The 14,146-nt window shown below is 56.6% G+C and overlaps 2 protein-coding genes and 1 non-coding gene across 3 annotated transcripts, besides 11 other annotated features; all 3 read left to right on the top strand.

Annotated features, from left to right (window-relative positions):
• Window positions 1-364: part of a sequence feature (areas not merged during assembly with more than two copies in the genome that could not be assigned to a particular haplotype) that runs on past the window's edge.
• Window positions 1-1,086: part of a mobile genetic element that runs on past the window's edge.
• Window positions 365-1,815: a sequence feature (haploid, Esmeraldo-like haplotype).
• Window positions 863-1,086: a mobile genetic element.
• Window positions 1,816-6,775: a sequence feature (areas not merged during assembly with more than two copies in the genome that could not be assigned to a particular haplotype).
• Window positions 2,305-2,346: a microsatellite.
• Tc00.1047053509529.40 (trans-sialidase, putative) lies at window positions 2,639-5,245 on the top strand (the record flags this gene model as incomplete). The annotated part of the gene is made up of 1 exon (XM_807500.1): window positions 2,639-5,245. The coding sequence occupies one exon, from the start codon at window positions 2,639-2,641 to the stop codon at window positions 5,243-5,245; it is 2,607 nt and encodes an 868-aa protein (XP_812593.1).
• Window positions 5,311-5,335: a microsatellite.
• Window positions 6,776-7,769: a sequence feature (heterozygous, non-Esmeraldo-like haplotype).
• Window positions 7,241-7,307, top strand: Tc00.1047053509529.30. The gene has a single exon (XR_008255615.1). It is a non-coding gene; the product is annotated as a C/D small nucleolar RNA (snoRNA), TB8C3C3 (small nucleolar RNA).
• Window positions 7,770-14,146: a sequence feature (areas not merged during assembly with more than two copies in the genome that could not be assigned to a particular haplotype).
• On the top strand, window positions 7,908-14,146 carry Tc00.1047053509529.19 (dispersed gene family protein 1 (DGF-1), putative; the record flags this gene model as incomplete). Its single annotated transcript, XM_807502.1, has 1 exon — window positions 7,908-14,146. A coding segment is annotated over one exon (6,239 nt), but the record flags the coding sequence as incomplete, so codon positions are not given.
• Window positions 9,203-9,290: a microsatellite.
• Window positions 12,774-12,829: a microsatellite.

The following is a 14,146-nucleotide window of genomic DNA, read 5'->3' as shown; positions in this document are numbered from 1 at the left end:
GCGGTGCAGGGTCGATAAGCGATGCGACATTGTGGGAAGCCCAAGTGCTTCTTAATGCGGACAGTTGTCACGCATCCATGGGGGAGGAACGCGAATCGGGCGCCACGCATTACACCTTTCTGGGGGTGCAGTTTGATCACTCCAGACGGTATCCCTGAGTGACAAGTTTGTCCGCTCTGTGCGCGCCATGTCGGCGCTTAATTCTTCAACCATCGCGGAAATGGAGGTTACGGCGTCACGCTTTTTGTACGCGGCTGCCATTTTTGGCACGCGTTTATGCGACTACCACTTTTTTATCAAGGCAGTGCGACGGCGATTATCCGTACTTAACCGGGGAATTGTGCAGGAGACATCCCCGGCGAACCTTCCGCCGTCAGCGGTTGGTTTGGGCGAGGGATTGCGACACATCATCAAGAACAATCGTAAGCGAGTCATCAGGCCCACGGAAAAGGCATCAGCCGCCATCATCACGGATGCATCGCTCCATGGATGGGGAGCCGTTTTTATTCCAGGCCCCGGTGTTGTTAAAATTGCCGGATGAAAAGTGGAAGAGGAGCCCTTTTCTTATCATGCAGGCCGAGGCACGCGGTACACTTGGCCTTATCGGCCTTTTCCGCCATCTTGCCATCCATCATGGACTTTTGGGTGGAAAACACTTCGCTGCAGGGAGCGGCGAATAAAGGCAGCTCGAAATCACACGCATTGACGTGGGAGCCGCGACGGATATATGTTTTTGGACTCTCGCGGAATACAGGCATCCTTTGCCCACGTACGGCCTGCGGGAAACCCCGCAGACGGCATATCACGCGGTCGTGTGTTTACACTTCAGGACTTGTCGAAGGGGTGGAATTGGCGAAGGGGAGCGGCGGGGTCTTGTGGCTGGAGGACCCCAAAGTGTGCCACTTCGTAAGTAATAATATTTCAGATCCTAAATGAGGACAAAGCACCATGCTAGTGGTCCACAGAATTTATATATTGAATGAAAAGAAAACATTGAAGCAATTAACTAACGAACCCCCTTTTTTCCTAACTTGTTTGGTTTCCATAGATTATTTCAGAATCCGGCCAGCTGCCCGGAAGATCATTCGGTGTTTACAGGATTGAGAGGCTATCCTTTGCTGGAATGTATTGTGGGAGACCATCCGCGTATTTTTTTTTCTTCAATCCCTTGGCATTTGGTGTCTGCCGTGAAACAGATGCTGACGGCCGTTTTATGGCGGCGAGATGCATTTTTATTTCTTTTATTGGCGAGTGGGTGAATTGTGTTGCGTTCTGCCATGCGGCTTGTTGCTGACGGCACGTGGCCGCAGGGAGACGTTGTGGGCGCCTCCGACACGAGGAGCGATTGAGCAGTCACCTCCTCGGCTCGCCGGTACACGCTGTTGAGGCGGCGTGATGATAATAAATCGGCCTCTCAGAAAGGCAACAGGAGGACGTTTGCTCTTCCTGCTGCGGTTCACGAGTGAACCTCCAATCCGTGGGCGGGGTTGCTCTGCGTGCCGTATTTCTTTGAATTCCATGAGTTTTTTACATCGCCATCCACGCGCACATGCACACAATCCCCCTGTTCGCCCTCCTGTGGGCGGGAGACCGGGATGCAAGGGGAAAATGTGGCTTGTGCCAGCATGTGGTAAAGTCTTTCTTGGGAGGGATTGCAGCTGTGATGTAAGTCCTGGCAGGCAGGAATGGGATGAGAGGGGAGCGGAGGGCGAGTAACAACGATTCTGTGCGGGGCAATGCGCAGTGAATAGGGCGGAGTGATATTTATGTTGACTTTTGAAAAACATTTTGTCTTTTTTTTTGTGGCAATGGAAAGAAACTTTGGGTGATGAGTTGTGGATTATTTGCACATGATTCAGCGTGGCAACAACATTTGCGGAGAAAATGAATGCCATCTGCGTGAGGCTTGTTTTGTGAGCGCGAGATGGTCGGGGAGGCGTTCAACGCCCCGAGAGGCCAGGAGCAAAGAGGCGTGCACTGCTGCAAGCAGATGGATGCACGCTCCTGTTGGTGGTGTTGCTGTGGAGCCCTGAAGGGCCTGCAGGGAATTTGTTTCCGCCGCCTCATTATTTTGTTGATTGGTGCTTGCCGAGGCCTTTTGAGACGGGAAGTGGGATGGACAGAGAGAGCGAGTGTCGTGTGGCGGTGCTGTGAATTAGTGCCGCCCACGTTTGTGCACATATTTTTGTTGGTGTCCGCGTCCTTGCCGCGGCGGTGCACCGGGAGCGTGTGACCGATCACTTTATCACTTGCGGACTGTTTCGGCAGGACTTTGAATGGCTTCGCCGAATGATGAAATTCCGCGTGCATGTGCATGTGTGTGTGTGTGTGTGTGTGTGTGTGTGTTAGCTTCCGCCGTGTTCCGCCGTGTTGTTGCTGTTTTTGTTTTCTGTGTGCAATTGTTTTTCCGTGCTGTCCCTTACGGATTCTATTTTTTCCCACACCTTGCGTGAGTGATGTGCTCTGCTTTGCTCACCGCTGACGTGTCTGATGTATTGCCGCTTTTGCTGCTGTACTCTCCACTTCCTGAACAAAGACACGCTAGGAAAGAAAGCAACGAAACGCGAATCGCTACTGTGAAATTGTAAGGCTCTGAAAGGACCAACAGCACACACACCGCCCACACACACGTATTTATATGCTCTCACGTGTTGCTGCAGCTGTCAAGGCACCCCGCACACACAACCGTCGCCGTGTGACCGGATCCAGCGGAAGGAGGAGGGAAGGAAGAGAGAGTGAGCCGCAGAGGCCTAACATGTCCCGGCATCACTTCTACTCGGCGGTGCTGCTCCTATTTGTCGTTATGATGTGCTTTGGCAGTGGAGCTGCGTCCGCTGGGGGCCGTAATCCAAGGAATACCATTGATCCATTTAAGGGGACGGCGTCGATACCGCTTGCTAATTGGAGGGGGTTTAAGGAGGCCGGAAGCAAAATCACCTCGCTCCGTGTTCCTGGCCTCGTTAAAGTGGGTGATGATGTATTTGCCGTTGCTGAAGCGCAGTGCGGGGAGGAGAGCGGAGCCGGCAGCTGTGCTGGGATTGTGTCAAAGCACCTGGATATAAGTGATGACTCAATGGATATTTCGATGTCGGATATAAGTTTGTTTTGCATGCAACTTGTGGACACCGCCGCGAATAATTTTGGGACAACAGAAGTGTTGCGGCCAACGACGCTTGTAATTGGGGACAGTGTTTACATGCTCCTGGGAAACCAAAGCCGTAAAAAGCCGCAGGATGAAGTTAAGAATGAGCGGGGCCTTTTACTCGTGAAGGGAACTGTCACGGTGGATGGTGGAAACACCAAGAAACTTTTGTGGAATGAGGCCCATGTGGTGAAGCCTGAACCCAAAGGAGATTCTCTTTCCTTGACCGAGTTAATTGGCGGTGGAGGATCGGGCGCTGTGATGCGTGACGGCACGCTTGTGTTTCCCATTCAGGCCAAAAACAAGGATGGAACGAGTGTTTTACTGTCCATGAGTTTTGACCCGTCAAAGAAGAAATGGGAATTTTCATCTGAAGCGACTGGTAACGGCTGCAGGGATCCATCCATTGTGGAGTGGGGAGAAAACGAAGGCGACGAAAGACCCTTCATGATGGCTCATTGTGCTGGAGGCTACTATGACGTTTACAGGTCCACTCCGGAAGGAGTCAGTTGGTATAATTTGGGTGAGCCAATTAACCGCGTGTGGGGCAACTCGCGTGGTCGAACAGGGGACGGCGTCAAGAGTGGATTTACCACCGCCACCATTGAGGGTAAGGAGGTGATGCTCATCACCGCGCCGGTGTATGCCGCAAAGGAAAATGGAAGTGAAGAGGGTCGGCTTCATCTTTGGGTGACGGACAATGCACGTGTGTATGATGTTGGGCCGATATCTCGTGGAGGAGATGACGCTGCCGCCAGTTCTCTTCTGGTGAAAAGTAAGGATGAGCTGATTTTACTTTACGAGAAGAGGAATGATGACGGGCCATACAGTCTTGTCGCCATGCGCCTGACTGAGCAGCTGGAGCGGATAAAGTCTGCGGTGAAGACATGGAAAGAATTGGACAACGCCTTGAAAGTTCCCACTGAGGGGCTGGTTGGTGTTTTGTCCGGCACATTGGACGGGACTGCATGGAAGGACGAGTACCTCGGCGTGAATGCCACAGTGAGGGGCGGAGTGACCAGCACGGAGAGCGGTGTGACGCTTAGGGGAGCAGAGGCGCAGTGGCCTGTTGGCGACATGGGGCAGACTGTGCCGTACTACTTTACAAACAACAAGTTCACTCTTTCGGCGACGGTGACCATCCACGAGGTGCCGAAGGAAGGCAGCAGCCCTTTGATTGGTGCGAGGCTGAACGACCAAGACGGCACGGTGCTCTTTCAGCTCTCGTACACGAGTGAAGGAAATTGGAACCTCACACTTCACAAGAAGGATTTTTTGGTGAAGCCGTCTGGTGATGTTGGCAATTGGGAAAAGAACACGGCAATTCGAGTGACGGTGCAAAAGAATAACGATGATGAATGGTTTGTGTACGCTAATGGGAGAAGAATATACGAGACGGATGAAGAAGAACTGGAAGAGGAGGAAATGGCTCAGCACCGTAACGCTGATCAGTTTGGTTCACACAGGATCTCACACTTCTTCTTTGGTGCGGGCAATAAGGAAGATGAAGAGAGCAGCCCTGTGACGGTGGCTGATGTCCTTCTGTACAACCGCATACTGTATGGTGATGATTTCAGAAGCCTCAACGCCAGGACAGTCCCTATTCGACATCCGGCTGCCGAAGAACTGGACACTGCGGTGAAATTCACAGCGACGGAGGAAGAAAAGCAGAAGGTCAGACAGCTGGACGTTGCACAGCTGGGAGCTGCAACGCGGGAGGCCACAACGCAGGAAGACACACAGCCGGCAGCTACACTGCAGACGGCCACACAGCTGACGACTTCCTTGGCAGACGTTGAAGAGGCTCCAATTGCACAGCCGACTGAACCTCAGTCTGTCCGTGTTCTTGCGGGCAGTCAATCGAGTGCTGAGAATGTTATGGAAGAATTGCGTCTACACACTGCCGCCAAAAATGACAGTTCCGTTCCAGGAACCAATCACTCAGTATCCGATGGCAGTATGGGTCCAGAGGACCGCCTCGCCCTGATCACCGACGCGAAATTGATCCTGCATGATTTACGTGGTGACAGCACTGCGTTTGCGTGCGTCTCCCGGGCGTTGCTGCTTCTTCTGGGACTGTGTGCACTTGTGGCAGTCTTGTGAGCCGAAGAATGTGAAATTGCGACTCCTCACGGAGATTGTGTGGCGCATTCCTCGCGGGTTCTTCCTTTTTTTTCTTTTTTTTTTTTTTTTAGTGTTTTTTTGTAATACTCAGTAATTCTTTTTTTTTTTTTTTAATGTTTGGTTGCTGCACACTGTCATGAGTGACGTGTTCCCCCTCTTGTTTGCTTTTTGTTGCCCACACGCGGTGCTGGCCCTGCGGCTGTGCGTCCCACGGACTGCATGAAGGGAGGATTGGAAGAAAAGGCCGGATGCCGCAATGAAATGTGAGGGATGTTGTGTGGGCTGGTGGAACAGTACAATTTCATTTTTTTCGTTTTGGTGCAGGTAATATGCATACAGAACACACGGTCGTCTTGTGCTGAACCGGCACATGAAGTAAAAGTCCTGCCGAATCAATTTTTTTTCTTTTTTATATTTTTGGGAGTTTTTCTGAACTCCTACCCTTTTGTTTCGTTTTTCTTTTTTTTAAGTCCCTGCGGACTTTTTTTTGTCTGTGCCATGTCCACTGCCACTTTGTGTCCCTTTTCTTGTCCCTCTGCTGACCGTGCTGTTGACATGCCCCTATTGCCTCTTTTTTTTCTTCCCCGCTAGAGGCACTGATATTCCGCAAAGACGATTGTTTTTGTTCGCCTTTGCGATGTCAATAGATTGGCTGGACGCCGTGTCCCGGCCTGTTGAGTGCACTCGGAGGAGAGCGGATGGTGTGCGCCGTGCCTCACTGTGAGTGTATGGCGCCACTCGCCACAACCTGCTGTGAGGCGTAATGCCTATCCGTCGGGGCAGAGAGAAGTAGGGACAGCGCCGCGGACATGTATGCGCTCCGTCCCTTTCGTTGCGGCCGTGGGTCTGCTGTGCGCATGACTCTCTCTTGCGGCGCGACGTGGATGGCGGTGCTTCTGCGTGCGTTGTGCGGCGTGTTTCTCTTCTCCATGTCTTTGCCCTTTTGTGTGTGGGAAAGCTGTGGGAGAGGATGTGTGCGGGAGAGTGAGCGTGGGTGGCTGCCAGCACCGCCCTGCGCATTGGGGACTTCCATACACGTGGCTTTGCTCGACGGCGTTTTGCGGCACCCAGGGCGTGGCGAGGAGGAGGATGGGGAGGGTCTGTTGTGAGCAGAGGGAGGATGGACAGGACAGTCCCCTTCCGTGTTCTTCCCCGTGTCGTTGGCAGTACATACTGAGAGCATAAATTTGAGCGAGTGCGGGATGAAAGGTTTATGCCGCTTTGTGTGTGCTACTCAATCGTCGTCGTTGCATGTTGTCGTCACGGTGCGTTGTGGTGCGGTGCCGTTTGATGAGGGAAGAGTGCGATGCCACGGCCGCTGCGCACCACAACTATTTATTGACACTGCCTCAGCATTGTTTTTTTTCAGTTTGTGTGAATTTTTTCTTTTGCTTCACGATGGATTTGTTGGAGGAGCTTTGGTTTTGGTGGCTGCTTCACGGCGCTTCGCCTTGTGTGTCGGTTGCGGTTTTTCCGCGTGATGCTAAAGCGTTTGATGGGGTGCTTACCCTTCTTTTTGAGTCCTGCAGCCAGTCTTGTTTGCTCATGGCGGCAGCAATGGGACCCTGCGGCTGCGTGCTCGTCGCACGTGTCGCATCGTCCGCTGCTGCTCCCTCGTTGTGTTGGTGGGGAGGAGGCGGGTGACGGCGTCGGTGGAGTGGCGCCCGGTGGGAGAAGGAAGGCACCAACCTCTGCTGAATGCGACAGTCTTTGCTGCAGGTGATCTGACGAGATGACGTCACCGGTGCCACATCCAACCGAGATGGATGAGGGCCGCACCGACCCTCTCTCCCTTCCCTCCGTTCCCCAGTCTCCTGCAGACTGACGAATTGCAGGGCAGCGTCGTGATTACAAACCGGACGTCTATGAGTCAACAGGCCACACAATCGATGTGGACTTTTTTTCCCCGTGTCTGGGTGCCGCCGCCGTACTTCTTCATCCCTTCCTTCTTGTGTGTGCTGTGTGCGCGTATAGTGCCGCTGTTTGTTGTGCAATACCAACCTACGTGAGCGAAAAACGACGCTTTGACTGCTGGCAACTGGCGAATTCTCCACCCCTTTTTTCCGCGTCACCATTTTAACCTTTGACACGCTCGATGGCTGCCGGTTGCAACGATGCCACGCGGGTCTGTCTCGGCCCTTGAGTGTCTTTCACTGCATCGGGAATGCTCTGTGGTAGAAACATTTGGTTGCAAGAGCGGTGCCAATGGTCATGTGTCTTTTTGCTGAAATAGCGCCACTCTGCATGGTGGCTGTGTGGAGCTGCGTGGGCGGTGGGAGGGCGATGGTGTCACTGGCGTGGTGGCGTCTGCGCGTCTTTGTGTCGGCGGCTGTGCTGTGAAGAGGACTGTCTGTGGCTGGATGCTTCTGTGTGCCACTGTGTTTGGTTACTATTGTTGCTTCCTCTTCCTTTTTTGGCCAAGCAGATAGAGATACTTTGGATTGACCATCACAACTATCGTTTCAAGCTATTAGGGATTACTTGCAGTATTAGGATAAGCAGTATTGGGTTAACGAAATATCGGAATTGTGTCACTGGATTCGCCATCTGTAGAAAGGGGATTTGCTAAACGGGAGTTACGGTCGACTGGGCGAGAACGATAGACTAAGAAGGCTTTATTGATACCTGTGTGGGTTGGAGGATGCGGTCTGCGGTGGGTGCGTGTCCGCGCAGCCGGCACCGTGTGCGGCGCAGGGCCATTGCGACTGTGCGTGTGGCGCTGCTCGTTGTGTTGGCGCTGGTTGCGGCGGCGGCGTGGATGCCTGCTGTGCATGCGGTGGTGTTGCGACTGCGGGGCGGCACGGTGGACAGAGCCATCACGGTTGGCTGCGCCGTGGACACGGTGCTGATGGACGGCGTGTCCATCACGAACGGCGTGGCTGTGGTGTTCGACTTGGCGGCGATGCTTCCCGGCGCGCTGCGCATTGAATTGAGGGACTGCGTGTGCGACGGCGGTGCGCAGCTCTACGTGCGGGGTTACAGCGGTGAGCCGGCGACTGACCGGAGCCTGGAGGTGAGCGTGAGCGGGCTGTCTGGGAGCTACTGCTCGCTTGTGTTTGCGCACAACCTGCCGGCACACACGAACGTGACGGTCCGTGACTCGACGATTGTGACGGCGGGACCGATGCGCTACTCGCAGCTGAGCGGGCTGACGGACGCGGTGGCGTCGCCGCTTGTGCTGCACGCGACGTCGCTGTTGCAGTCGCAGCTGCGTGTGAGCAACACTGTGCTGAGGTCGTTGCAGGCGGGCGGCTCGGCGGTGTATTTTGGCGGCGGTGTGGACCTGCTGTCGAGCGCGGTGGTGATTGACGGCGTGTTGCTGGAGGCGTCGGGCGGTGCGACCGCGTCCGCGATGCGTGTGGCGTCTTCGTCGTGTCTCAGTCTGCAGAGCCACTCGGTGTTCTCCGTGACGAACGTCTCGGTTGTGAGCAGCGGCGGCGGCATTGTGCTCGGAGAGCGCCTCGCGGTGGTTGATTCGGTGCTGCGCTTCGCGGGCGTCGAGGGGTCTGTCGCGTCCTCGCTGGTGCGCTGCGACGGTGGGACGGTCGGTGCCGGCGGGTGGCTGGACCTGCACGACGTGTGGGCGGTGGGCGAGGCGTCGTCTGTGGCGTCGCTGTCGGGGGTGACGCTGAGCGGCGGCACCGTGTCGATTGCGCGCTGCGCTGCCACCGGCGCTACGCTTGTCTCCGGGCTGGCGATCACGAGCGGGGCCGTGTCGGTGCAGTGCAACCGTGCCGGCGGCCGGGTGCTGCAGAGCAGCGACGACTACCGTTCGGCCGGCATGTTTTCCGTGAGCGTGGTGCCGTGCGACGGCTGTGCGGCAGCGCTGGCATGCTTTGATGCGCTGACGGCGTCGTTCTCTGACTGTGTGTGCAGCTGCCGTGCCGGCGGCGTGGGCGAGGCGTGCCTGCCGTTCGACGTGCCGCCTGCGAGGTCCGGCGGCGGTGGTGGCGGCGCGGAGGGCTGCGTGAGTGGCGTGACGCTGACGGAGTCGGTGACGGTTGGCGGCGGGCGGGCGACGGCGTGCTTCGACTCGGTGGTGTTTAGCGGGTCGATCACTGTGGCGGTGGACCTGCGCTCGATGGATGCGTTCGCTGACGCTCTGAACGTGACGCTGCGCCACTGCGTGCTTGCGGGTGGCGCGCAGCTGCGAATTGGCGGCCTCAGCGAGAGCACGGCGCGCCCGATGCCGCACGCCCTCGTCAACATGACGAATGTGACGTCGCTGGATGGCACGATCGTGCTGCATGGCGCGATGCCGCTGCACTCGAGTGTGCTGCTGGCGAACTCAACGCTGCGCGCGACGGTTGGCGGGTCGCAGTACGTGCCGACGACTCCTGGACATGCGGGATTTCGGTACGGCCCCGCGCTTGTCCTGGACGGCGTCCGGCTTCTGTCGACGCGGTTTGTCATGACGCGGTCGACGCTGGTGTGTGGCGGAGGCTCGTGCGCTGCGATCCTCGTGGAGCACGGCCTTGGCGTGAACCTGTCCAGCGCCTTCTACATGGACAACTGCGCCGTCAATGCGCAGACGCACGTGATGTACGCTCTTGCGTCGTACCTCCGTGTTGGCGGCGGCTCCGTGTTCTCCATACAGAACAGCTCGTGGTGTGCGCCGAGCACCGAATATTACAAGGGCGCGTGTGTGTTTGGGGACGTTGCGGTGGATGGCGGCAGCGTGCTGCAGATCGTGTCCAGCGAGTTCCGTCTCGGCTTCGCCATGCTCATGGCAAACACGCTGACCGTGGCTGGCGGCAGCTGGCTGGTGCACCGCGACAACGAGTTTCGCACCGCCTACGTTGTGTACGTGGCCAACAAGAACGGCGTGACGTTCCACGATCGGAGTGTGTGGTCGATACTTGACAACAAATTCACGTATGGCTCGTACTCGTCATCCATTGCACACATGACAAGCAACTGGCCACCGCCATCCGACTCTCGCCCGACCATCTACGGCGTGTGCAACGAGGCACGTGGCTCTCCCGTGACGAATTACGGAGTCGTCCTCAATATTGGAGCACCCGTGAGGGTGTTGGACTGTGGCGCGTGCACCGTGGAGGCCGTGTGCTTTGCGGCGAGGACGAGCAGCATCAGCGGCTGTGAGTGCGTGTGCGCTGCTGGCGGCTACGGTGACACGTGTTTGCCAGCTGTGGTTCCGGACGGCCTTGGGCCGCTCCCGCTCCCCGATGCGGACGACACGGAGATCTGCTGCGTGCACGGTGGCAGCATCAGCTCCGTGGACGATCTTGATCCCGGTGTGCGTGGTCTGTGCTTCGTCAACGTGACCTTCACCGCTGCGATTGTGCTGGACCTGTCGTATTTTGACGCGCCACAAAAGACACTCAACATCACGCTGCTGCAGTGCGTCCTCATGGGCCTGTCGATCAAGGGGAGTGGTGCGCGTGTGCACGTGAACGTGACGTCTTCGATGCTGGATTCCGGTGAGTTGGAGTTTGAGGGTGATTTTGGCGCGAGCTTCCAGATACTGGTGGTGGGCAGTACGCTTGTGACGACGTCGAGCTACGCCATTCGATTCCCGAAGTTTACTTTTGGTGAGAACACGACGCTGCTTCTACTCGGCAACAAAATCGAGGGGAATATTTATGCAGTTTATTCCCCCGATGCTTTTGTTTTTGATGGTGGCGGGATCATTGTGAAGGGAAATACGCTGAGATCAAAGAAGAGGGATTACAGATCGGCATCAGCCGTTTGTTTTCCCGCTGTTGATGTGAGGAACGGCGGCTACATTGACGTGGAGAACAACACGATGAGCGCAGTAAATGGCATTTATCTTTTTGGGGATACCACCGTGAGCTCCGCGGGGCTGCTGCGAGTGGCGGACTGCACCTTCTTTGGCAGGAAGGAGAGTTTTGATTCCACGCTAGTGTTTTTGGACGGTTCTGTGATTCTCCAGGGTGGTGCGCAGTGGCGTGTGGAGGGCAACAGCGTGAGCGCAGCCTCAGTGATAGGTATGCCTAATTCCAAGCAAAAAATGAAGCTGTCGGGCAGCGGCACCACCGTGGTGCTATCAAACAACCGTCAGGCGGAGTCGAGTAAAGCCTTTGCGAAAATTCCTCCATGGAGCACGATTGTGACGTCACCCGCGCGGTTTGTGGTGGGGTGCAACCTGCAGGGCGGTGAGGAGGTGTCGTGCGACGGCGCGCTTCCTGGGGAAGTGGTGCTGTTCAGGTGCGGCACGTGCAACGACGACGCGGCGTGCTACATGCCCGGGACGGAGTCGGTGGACCGCAGCTTGTGCTCGTGCAGCTGCAAGGACGGATGGCATGGCGCGTCGTGTCTTCCCTTCGAGGTGCCCGACACTTTTTTGCTTCCCGTGCCGGAGAGAGCCGTCGACGGCGACACGAGCTGCGTGGTGAACCAGACGCTGACGAACCTCACGCTGAACATGTGGAAGACGCACCACTGCTACGTGGGTGTGACATTCAGCGGCGTGGGTGCTGTGCTGACGTTCTTTCTCAATCGTATGCCGCTGCATCTCCCCATCAACATCACGCTCACTGGGTGCACATTCCGTGAGGGTGTCGCGCTGCAGTTTGTTGGGGGTGCTGCGGCGGCCGAGTCAGCTGGCGTCCTGATCCGCGTGAGCCAGACGGTGATGCGGTCCTCCGTTGTTGTGTTTGCACTCGCCCTCCCGCAGCACTGCGACATCGCCGTCACGGAGGTTGACGCGCTGCAGTCTTCTGAGGTCCAGCTGCTTGACCTTATGAGCAACATGCTGAGCGTGGTGCTGCTGCAGAACTTTTTTTTGAGTGCTTCCTCGCTGTTGGTGAGCAACGTCAAGGCGCATGCAATGAGGTATGGGGGGTCTGGTTTATACTCGAGCGGGATGCTGACGCTGGACCGTGGCAGCTCGCTGTACACGCGGTATTGCAGCTTCGATGGATACGCACATCTGCTGTACGTGAATACCCTCACTGTGAGTGATCACTCTGTTTTTGCGCTTCTCAGCAATAGAATTTCTTTTGGGGCAAGCCTTCTTTATCTGCGCCAGGGATTCAGCGTATCGGATCACAGCGTGTTGCGCGTGGTGGGGAACAGCGTTTTTTCATTCTATGCTATTTACGCTAACAGATTTTGGATTGTTGAGCGGTCAAGCTGGCTGGATTGGCGCGACAACGACGTGGGATTGGGTGCGATTTTCAAGGACTGTGATACCACCTTTGTGATCATCGACGGCAGCAGTGTGGTGACGCTGACGAGCTGCAAGATGGGCTCGACGGGGTTGTCGGGACCCCTGCTATCGCGGGTTGGGGCCGGCTACCGGTTCGTTGCTGGGTGCCTGACGGTCGCGGGACGGAAGGTGACGACGGCGGAAGAACTGGCGCTCCACGGCATCACCAACGTGACGACGGTTGCCGCGTGCGGGGAGTGCACGAAGGACGGCGACTGCTTTGCTCCGCTGACGACGGCGATCAAGGACTGCAAGTGCCAGTGCGCTGCTGGAGGGCACGGCGATGTGTGTGTCCCGGCGCCTGTGCCTGCTGGCCCACCGCCACCGCCACCAACAACACCACCACCAGCAACACCCACGCCGCCACCGCCGGTTGGTGAGTGCATCAGCGACATGGTGTACCCCGAGGTGGCGCAGTCTGTGGGCGGCGGGCTGTCGTGGCTGTGCTACCGCAACGTGACGTTCAGCGGGGGCGGCATGTGCCTGACGGTGCTGATAGGGGCGATGACGGGCGACGTGGTGAATGTCACGTTCGATGGATGCACGTGGAGGGACGGTGCCGTGCTGTTGCTGTTGGGCAACGTGTACGCCGCTGTGGGGTCGCTGAACATCGTCGTCACCGGCAACACATTTAGTGACGCGCTGCTCAGTCCGGAGGGTGTGTTTCCACCGCGCACGAACATCACAATCAGCGGGAACCGCTTCACTGTCACGAGGCTGATCCCTCGGTCGGGTTTGGTTCTTAGGAGGCCGTCGTGTGTTGCGATGAATGGGCTGGCGATCAGCAATGACTCCGCGGTGGTGCTGAGCGGCAATGTGTTTCAGACCGTGACGGCATCGTCAAGCGCCATTCGAGTTGTCAGATCTGCGCTGAGGGTGTCTTGGCACTCTGTGTTTGCGGTGTTGGGCAACGCGTTTCATATGGACGGCGCTAACAGTACGCTGATATATCTTGAAAGGTCTGGCCAGTCCTCATTGCTGAGTGTACTGAACAACTCTGCCGTGGTGATCCGAGGCAACGTTGTGACGAGGCCGGTGAAGTACTTCATGAACATTTTGTCGGTCTTACGTGTGGAGTCTTTTTCAGCTGTTGTGTTTCAGAGGAACGACATGCAGGGAAGCTCGGTTGTGTCCTTTTCAAGCTACACCTCCAACATCTACTACCACTCCTGGCTGCAGTTGAGCGGCAATCTCTGCCGTGAATCCCCATCGGAAGCCTTTGCTTTTTTTTACTCCACGGTGAATCTCCGCGACTCCACGTTGTCTGTGTCCGACAATCAATTTATTTCCAGCAGGGGAATGACGAAAGCGCTGTGGATACCTGCAGTTTCCAGAGACCTCAAAAAAGGAGAGATTGTGGCCGCGTGCAACACTGTGAACGGCGAGGAGGAGGCGTACTACGTTATTCCGTCCGTGTACAATGCCACCATTCTGACCTGCAGCGATCCATGCACTCTTGCGGCGTCGTGCTTCCCCGTGTACACGACGACGGCCTCGAGTGATGGCTGCGCCTGCACGTGCGCGGAGGGCGGCCACGGCGATGCGTGCCTGCCCGTTGCTGTCCCCGAGTCCCCAAGCGCCGACGGCGCTGACTTGTGCGTGCGCGACGTGCGTGTGGGTGTGGAGGTGAACGCCGGTTTTGGGACGTCGGTGGCGTGCTACGTTGGTGTGACCTTTGCGGCGGACGT

Source organism: Trypanosoma cruzi, genomic scaffold, assembly GCF_000209065.1.
Source record: "Trypanosoma cruzi strain CL Brener 1047053516097 genomic scaffold, whole genome shotgun sequence".
Classification (NCBI taxonomy): Eukaryota; Euglenozoa; class Kinetoplastea; order Trypanosomatida; family Trypanosomatidae; genus Trypanosoma; species Trypanosoma cruzi.
This window is presented reverse-complemented; position numbering and strand designations above follow the sequence as displayed.